The sequence below is a fragment of the Panthera uncia genome, unplaced genomic scaffold (assembly GCF_023721935.1).
Source record: "Panthera uncia isolate 11264 unplaced genomic scaffold, Puncia_PCG_1.0 HiC_scaffold_863, whole genome shotgun sequence".
Classification (NCBI taxonomy): Eukaryota; Metazoa; Chordata; class Mammalia; order Carnivora; family Felidae; genus Panthera; species Panthera uncia.
This window is the reverse complement of record NW_026060049.1, coordinates 15,834-24,523: the sequence shown is the minus strand read 5'-3', so window position 1 is coordinate 24,523 and position 8,690 is coordinate 15,834. Positions and strand designations below refer to the sequence as shown.

Here is an 8,690-nt window from a genome sequence, read left to right as displayed (position 1 = left end):
TGTGTGTGTGTGTGTGTGTGTGTGTGTGTGTGTGTGTGTCTCCCTCTGCCCCTCCCCATTCATGCTCTCTCTCTCTCTCTCTCTCTCAAAAATATACATTAAAAAAAAAGTCACAACTGGGTCTTATTCTTCCCCTAGCACCCAGCCTGGTTTGTGCACAGAGTATGTACTCACCAGGTGGTAAAAGCAAAATCAACAACAACAATCGTAACCATAACATTCAACAGAGGACCTACTGTGTGCTTGCCACTGCACTAAACCCTTCCTCCTTCCGGCCGCTGAAGACTCTCAGGGCTCAAAGCTTGGTCCGACTGCTCCTCGTTGACAGTGCAACCACATCAACAGCACAGCTCCAGGACAGGGTCCCTGGTGCTGTGAGCTGCAAACAACCCTAATATGCTAGGGTGACAAAAGAACGACTTTCAACTTCCCCTGACAGAACCCCTGAGAAGAGCAGCTGAGGGGGCCCAGCACCGTGCCGCGCCACCCATCTCCCCACACTCAGCATCGGTCTTGAGTCCAACCCTTTTAAGCTGAACCCTCCATCTGGGAAGACCCACCCAGGTCCCTGGGGAAAATCAGGCTGGCGGTCTTGCTGTCCGCAGACTTCAAACACTCCAGAGGGACCGGCCAGCAGCTGGCTTCCTGGAGCATCACCACAGCGCAGGCCTGGCTACGCCACCAGCCTTTAATTTTGCAAGAAGTTGGTTTGGCAGACTTGCCATCCTGGACCTCGAGAAGCCTAGCCCCTTGCAGTGTGACCAACTGGCGAGAGGGGGAACCCGCATGTTGATGGGCGGGGAATGCACACACCCCACCCTGCATCTCTGCGGACCACTGCTCTGGCTGCCACAACCCAACCCTCCACCAACAGCTCTTGTGGGTTCCTTGGGAGCAGGCACCCGAACAGTGGGTGTTAGCAGTCAGGGCCCAGTCTGAACCACAGAGGCTCCAAGGGGCTTGTGCGGAGTCGTCCCGACCTGGCTGTCCTGGCACAGGATCCCTCCCTACCGCTGAAGAGCTGGGAATTTCCATATTTAAAAATAGGCTTTTGGGGAATGCAAGCTGGTACAGCCACTCTGGAAAACAGTATGGAGGTTCCTCAAAAAACTAAAAATAGAACTACCCTACGACCCAGCAATGGCACTACTGGGCATTTATCCAAGGGATACAGGTATGCTGTTTCGAAGGGACACGTGCACCCCCCTGTTTATAGCAGCACTATCAACAACAGCCAAAGTATGGAAAGAGCCCAAATGTCCATTGATGGATGACTAGATAAAGAAGATGTGGCATATATATACAATGGAGTATTACTTGGCAGTCAAAAAGAAGGAAACCTTGCCATTTGCAACAACATGGATGGAACTGGAGGGTATTATGCTAAGTGAAATTAGTCAGAGAAAGACATATATCATATGACTTCACTCATAGGAGGACTTTAAGAGACAAAACAGATGAACATAAGGAAAGGGAGACAAAAATAATATAAAAACAGGGAAGAAGAGAAAACATAAGAGACTTAAATATGGAGAACAAACTGAGGGTTACTGGAGGGGTTTTGGGAGGGGGGATGGGCTAAACGGGTAAGGGGCACTAAGGAATCTAGTCCTGAAATCAGTGTTGCACTATATGCTAACTAATTTGGATGTAAATTAAAAAAAATTAAATTAAAGCAAAAAAAAAAAAATAGGCTTTTTTTTTTTTCAGGGAGGGACTGACTGGAGGGTGGGGAATGATCCAGATCTTGGCTACTCAAAGTGTGGCCTGCACAACATAGGCACCTGCCCTCCCCCATGTCTTGTCAGATGTGCAGAATCTCAGGCCCGACCCTGGACCTTCTGTCGGAATCACAAGCTGCATTTTTAATGGCTACCCCAGATGATTCTTATGCATATTAACATGTGACAAGCCCCAGGACCAGAAAAACACTCTCTCCAGCCCTCCGAAGCAGAGATCTGATATCCCAACTGAACATTCCTTGAGACTTCTACCCAGAATGCTAAGACACCTCTGCCTGGGAGGGGGAGAGTCCTTCTCTGTGTGCCCAGGGCCAGGATTCCACCTACTTTAAGTAGCATTTCAAAAAAGGAAGCACTTTTGATCTGCTACCTGCCATGCACCGAAAGGCTGTGGAATCTCAGAGGTGCTGCAGGAGGCCTGGCCTTGCCTGACCCCCAGACACGGGTCCATGAAGGCCAGTATTTCCCACGTGGCCCAGCAGCTCGGAATCACTGCACAGACACAGCCCTTTCCACTGGAGGCACAGGGGCACCCCTCCAGGGACTCCACAGCTCTGAAGTCCCAAGATGGTGGTGTTGCCTGCTGTGTTTCAAAAGTTAGCATATGGCCACTGCCACTGTGAGCTGGGGCCCCCCTGCTGCCCACTTTGGGAAAGAGGTCCCGGCATTGCAATCCAGTGCCAGGCAGTTTCAGCAGCACGCTTCTCCTGCCCCGGTGGGACAGAGAGAGGGACCCAAAGAAAGCAAGGACTTACTCCGTGCCACGAGACACCCAATGAATGTCCCCCTCCAGGAGAAAGGACAGGAGCAAGGCAAAGAAGGGGCCCACTCGGCCTTGGCCTTGGAATTCTCTCTGCCCCAGACCCCATAATAGGGCAGCTCTTCCTTTCCTCCTGACACATGTTTGGATAAGTCCCCAGGGCACCTGGATACAGAGTCAGCCCAAGGCTTTAGGTCATCAGTGTCCTCCTAGGAAAGTCTACAAAATAGGGCTAGAGAGAGCACCTACCCCACAGGGCTGTGCTCTGTTACAATCCCCAATTTGCAGATGGGGAAACTGAGGCACAGAGCAGTGAAGTCCTTGCCCAAGGTCACAGGTGGACTCAGGTACTACACAGCAGTCTTGACAGCAAGGCAAGGCTGCTCGAAGTGAGCCTGGTTAAGAGCAGTTTGACCAATTTCTCTACTACAGGGCTTCTCCCCACCTGTGATCTGACTCTTCAAGGGGGTGCTCAGGTATGCCAAGACTCACAACATTTTCCGCAAGGTAAGTGCAAGGACAAGTGCTCCATGGAACGCACTTTGGGAAACAGCACTGGGAGGAAAGCTGGTCCTGTTACAGAGAACGCTGCCCAGGAAACTGTGGCATTGTCAGGGGAACAGGTCTACGAGCTCTGGACTGGGGTAACGGGATGAAAGTCCTCCCTTCTCAATGGTATGACGTTGGCCAGCCCTGCCTCCTACCAAACATTTCACACCCTCTCAGTCTATCATTCCCGGAGCCCCACAGCGTTAACACTGGTCAACGCTAGTCCACTGATGTCCCCACCATCAAAACAGCAGCTGTCCTGGCAGGCCCCCATCCACGGACACTTCCCTGGCTGCCCCTCCCCAATCTTCCAGCCTTGCCACAGCCAAGAGCCATGAGCCCAAGTCTCAGTGTCACCTTAGCTGGTTGTTTGACCCAAGGACAGCAGACTTCAGAGTCTAGAGGTTCCTTTGGGTTCAAAAGTTCTGTTTGTTGTCGTCTGTGCCCATCTGGGGCCAAACACGCAAGGAATCAAAGAGAAAACAAACTCACCACTTTGTGAGCTATTTACAGGAAGCCTGCTTAGTGCCAGGCATTTGCTGGGTCCTGTATACCCATTATCGCTACTCCTCATAAGCATCCTACAAAGTAAGCATCATTATGCTCTTTTTTACAGATGAAGAAACCAAGGTGCAATATGGCTAACAGCCAAAGATACCCTGCTAATAAGATCCAGGATTTGCACTTGGGTCTGACTGCTGAATCTCTACTGAAGTGTGCATTTGCACAAAGAGAGCCAAGAATGAGCAGCAAAAATCTCTCTGCACAAGGGAAGGTCAGCTCTAACTCCCCTGTGACTGGGACCTGAGAGCTTCTCCAAGGCCACCCTAAGTGACCTGATCAAAGAGAATTATCTGAAGGTCATCCAGTGCAGGCAATGCCCAAGACGAGATGAGGCTGCAGGTCTGATCTGGAATCAAGAACTCTGAGGCACTGGAGCTCCAGTCCTGATTGGATGCATCGGGCCAGACCCTGGGTAATTACCAAGCCATAACGGGATCTGATGTTTATATTAGTCACGAACCTGACAGAGAAAACGTGTTGTTTTCTCAGACACAACCATGGAGACAATACCTCAATAATTCATTACATGCAGACCAGGCTCGATCAAGCCCAACTTCTACAGGGAGGACAGCTCAAACTGAGAGCAGGCGAGAGCCTATGCCCGGCCACATCCAGGTCCCCCAGTGAGCCGCAGCTCCATTGAAAGCTGGACTCAGTTTCCCCAGGCTAATCTGAAGAAAAGCAGCTTGTGTGCTGAAAGAGGAAACACACAGAGGCACTCCAAGGCTGAATTCCTAAAGAATTTGCCAGAAAATTACAAAACACACTCTGAGCTAGAAACTTTACCCATAGTTTCTCAACTCCTCCCAACCTCTGACACCGAGTCACGGGGCAGGAAGGGGCATCAGAAGTCAGAGAATTCAATCTCCACATTTTAAACACAAGGAAAAAGAGAACAGAGATGTTAAATGACTTCTTCAAGGTCATGGCCTTATCCAGGCTGCCTGAGCTGCTCGCTGTTCACTACAATTCGCAACTGGATTGGACCTCAAAACATCACAGCCTGGTGAACACAGAGCTCTGATGAAACCCAACAGAGAAAAAAACAATGACGTGAAAAAGTATAGCAAAGAACACAGTACCGGATGATTGTGCCCAAGTTCCCAACAGGAGGCAATGTGATTAGTTCTCTCATTTCCGAAAAAAAAAAAAAAAAGTCCACACGCCATTCTTTTCAAAGTAGTAAAGTCACTCACCATTTACAATTCAGAGGCCAAAGGTACTAATGCTGAGATGCCCCGGGAGGCACGTCCATAGTCTCGGGTTCCTTTGATCAAAAAGGAAGATTGGGTTCCTTTGATCAAAAAGGAAGATGCTGTCCTAGGGGCCAAATACTTGTGATGTCACAGTGCCCTGATGAAATTTACTTCCCGTGGAATTTCAGATGCTAAAAAACCAGGCCTCCATGGGACCCCAGCTGCTGGTCAAACCGTCTTGGGACTGAATGAGGGTGAGGGTGGGCACATCTGAGGGCTGACAGAATTCTATGCCCCAGCAGTCTACGTTTGCTTAGGAAGCCCAGCACTGGAATAATTATTCCAAACTTAGGCCAAATGCATTCTTCTGTACCGCATCTCAACAACTAGCAAATACTTGGAAAACAAAAAGAATATAAGACAAAAAACCAGGATGGCAGTAAAAATACAGACCTCAGGGGTAGAAAGTAAAGCTTAGAAGAGGCCTAAGTTACTATTAATGGGTGTAATGAGCCAGCTACACATGGTTTAAGTGAGCAAATCAAGGGGCAGTTACTAAGTAACTCTGGGAATGTTTTAAAGTGGACTCTAATGGGATCAAAAGTGACCCAACCTCGTGCTACGTTGACCTCACATCCTCCCTCCAACTGCAAGCGTCTCTCATCCCAGGTTGATTTTTTTGTAGAAACTTGGAGTGACGTCAACTCAGCAGGTCTTGGAGCTACAAAATAAGGCCTAAAATATATAGGGATTATTTTTTCTCATGATCGTTGCCAAAAACCTATTTACTTAAGAAGACCAACAGAAGTTATGCTTGGTCATCATTTATGAAAGAGATTCTCTACGTGAGCCATCCAATTAGCATTTCATCACAGGTACTGCAGTGGCATCCATGAACCCCTAGAGTAAAAGGACTTGGAAGCCGTGTTTAAAACCCCAGGATCACAAAAATACCAAAACTTATTTTGACTCGCTGAAAAAGTTTTCACTACGATCAAGAAGGTCCCATTTCTTAAGGATGAGGAGGCTGTTCAAAACTTCACCAAAACCACTTAGTCTAGAGAACATTTTAGAATGCACACATCCAGGAGTTCTCTCTCCCCTAAGGGCAGACACTGACCCTCAGTAAAGGAAAAAACAAAAAAACAAAAAAACCCTCCAAGACGAAAGACTGCGAGAGAAGGAGAGACGAGGGAATGTGTGGTCAAGATGTTGAAGAAACAGGTAAGGGGCACCTGGGTGGCTCAGTCGGTTGAGCCTCCGACTTCGGCTCAGGTCATGATCTTGTGGTTTGTGAGTTCAAGCTCCATAATCGGGCTTGTTGCTGTGAGCTCCGAGGCCACTTTGGATCCTCTGTCCCCCTCTCTCTGCCTCTCCCCCACTTGCACTCTCCCAAAAATAAATACTAAAAAAAAAAAAAAAAAAAGACACAGGTAAGAGAAAGGCTAAAGCAGGAAGCACCATCTCAGGGTCTCATGGTTCAGATTTTGCTTAACCTGTTTGCTTCTTAGGAATGTGGGAGATTTCTCACCTGGACAAGGAAGGAGAACCCCCATGGCAGAGGAGGTAACTCCAAAGAAAGCTGGCTGGCCAACATCTGGAAGCCTCCCGAGAAGTGGGAGGAGAAAAGACAGAGATGGCTTTTATTTTTCTCCCTTATGTCCAACACACCAGTATTTTCCAAAACACAAATGTGCCTGCCACAAAACTCAGCTGATCTCCAGCACCCAGCGCCCGTGTATAATTAATGTTCAGGAGAGGGAGCCTTGGGTTTGCCCTCGGTATTTCACCCAGAGCCCCCGGCTTCCCTACTTCCCATAGCAACTAAGGAGACTGCGACAAGTTGCCGAGTCCTATGGAAGTTTGAGGGGTCCTGGGATTCACTTTGCTGGAAAAGAGGTGTGAAATATCCCGACCAAGATCTGCCCCCACTTTGCACTGTTCGCCAATTCCCCTTGATCTCCCCTCCCTGCGAAAATGTTAGCGCTGTGAAGTCCCCTAGGGTGGGACGTACTCAAACACAAAGCAGCTCGGTCCCTCTTTTTTCCAGTTTTCTCTCTCTCTCTCTCTCTCTCTCTCTCTCTCTCTCTCTTATTCAGTTTTCTGTGAAAAACTGCCCCAGCCCCTCACCTTCAGCCATTGGGAGGATGGGGGGGGAGGGAGGAGGAGGGCAGAGGACATCTCTAGGGACACGGCGACAGACCAGGCAGTCAGCCTAGCAACCATACTTAAGGTGTAGTGAGCTTCGGTGCTGGTGGGCGTCTATGCGCCAGGAATAGCTTAAGCCGACATCCAGCCACCTCAAAAGCGCTGGGGAGGAGGCTCCGCGCGAAACCGCGGCCTCGGAGGCTCTCGGGCGGACCTCCTGCTCCAGCTCCCCGCTGCTGGCGGCATTTCCGGGCACCTAAAGGGGGTAGCGTGGGGGGCGAGAATACACAGGCTGAAGAACTTGGGGTGGGGGTATATTCCAGAAGAATATCCAAGGGATGGAGAGGAAGGTGACATCAGATGTGCGCCCTTGCCACATTCCTAAAGTGGCAGCCTCCGCGGGCTGCCTCCAAAACTGGGATGCATCTCCCCAACTTTCCCTCTCTGTCCCCGAGATCCCCCACTTCCTCTGGCCAGGTTCCTCCCCTGGGATTCCCTAGTCCAAAAGATTTTCTCCCCTGTCCAAAGGCTTTCCCCCTTCCTTCTGACTCCGCGAACTCCTGTCCCCAACAGGTTTCTAGAGTGCGGGCTGCCGGGCTCCCCCTCGCCCACCACCAGGAACGCGGCCGCCGCACCCGGCACACGCACCCGGCGGCCCCCCCGGGGCCTCGGGGCCCGCGGGCTCGGCTCTCCCCACCCCGCACCCGGCAACCGAGCGGCGCGCGCCCCCCCGCCCGGCCCCAACCGCGGCCGCCGGCGACCCCACCGTAAACAAGGGGACGCGGGACCAGGCGTCCGCGTCCCGGGGCGCACCGGCTGGGGGCAACTCCTCTGCCCGGGCGCACCGCCCGCCGCGCCGAGCGGGGCGCGGGGAGAGCGGAGGGAAGGGCAGGCGGCGCGGGGAAGGCAGGCAGGGATGGAGGGCGGCAAGGCGCGGTGAGGAGCGAGGAGGTGGGCTGGCGCAGGGGGCGGGCGCCCGGGGCACGCGTTACCTTCGTCTTGCCCCCGCAGTGGCAGCAAACGGTCCACAGGTACTTGAGCGTCCGCCAGAGCAAGATGATGAAGAGGCCTCCGAAGAAAGTCACCATGGAGGAGGCCAGGAAAGCCCACCACATGCGCTGGCCCCGGCTGTCGCACGGCACCTCCATGGTCACCGGGATGATGAGCGCATCCATCTTGGGCTCGTGGACCGAGGACGAGGAGGAAGAGGAGGAGGAGGAAGAAGAGGAGGAGGAGGAAGAGGAGGAGGAGGAGGACGCGTCTAGGCTGAGATGGTTCGCGTGGATATTGCTACTCATTCTAAGACTGCTGCCTCCGCCGCCGCCGCCGCCGCCGCTGCTGCCGCCGCCGCCGCCGCCACCATTTGCCATAGCTAGCAACGGGCAGCCGGCGCAGGGGCTCGGGGGAGCTCCTCCCGCCGCCAGCGCCACCCCGAACACCCATCAACAGCCATATTGCTGCTACTGCTGCCGCCGCCGCCGCCGCGGAGCGCGGGGAGGGGGCGGGGAGGCGCCTGGGCTCGGGGCGCTGTGCGCGACCTGGCGGGGTGCGCCGAGATATATACGGCGGGCCGCCGCCGCCTGCCCTCCCCCCGGCAGCCCGCCCGGGGGGGAGGGGATGGAGCGCGCGGGCAGCTCCCCGCCCCGGCCCGCGCCCCGCTCGCCCGGGGCTGTGCCGGCCCCGAGCGCGGAGAGCGAGGGGGCGCCGCGGGCCGCCCGCGCCCGGGGTCTG

The 8,690-nt window shown here is 53.1% G+C and overlaps 1 protein-coding gene across 1 annotated transcript; it reads right to left on the bottom strand.

The window, feature by feature from the left end:
- Window positions 1-7,146: 7,146 nt before the first annotated feature.
- LOC125918477 (calcium-activated potassium channel subunit alpha-1-like) lies at window positions 7,147-8,555 on the bottom strand (the record flags this gene model as incomplete). The annotated part of the gene is made up of 2 exons (XM_049624467.1): window positions 7,805-8,555; window positions 7,147-7,215 (listed from the first exon to the last, which is right to left on the bottom strand). Coding segments are annotated over exons 1-2 (594 nt in total), but the record flags the coding sequence as incomplete, so codon positions are not given.
- Between the last annotated feature and the right edge of the window lie 135 nt (window positions 8,556-8,690).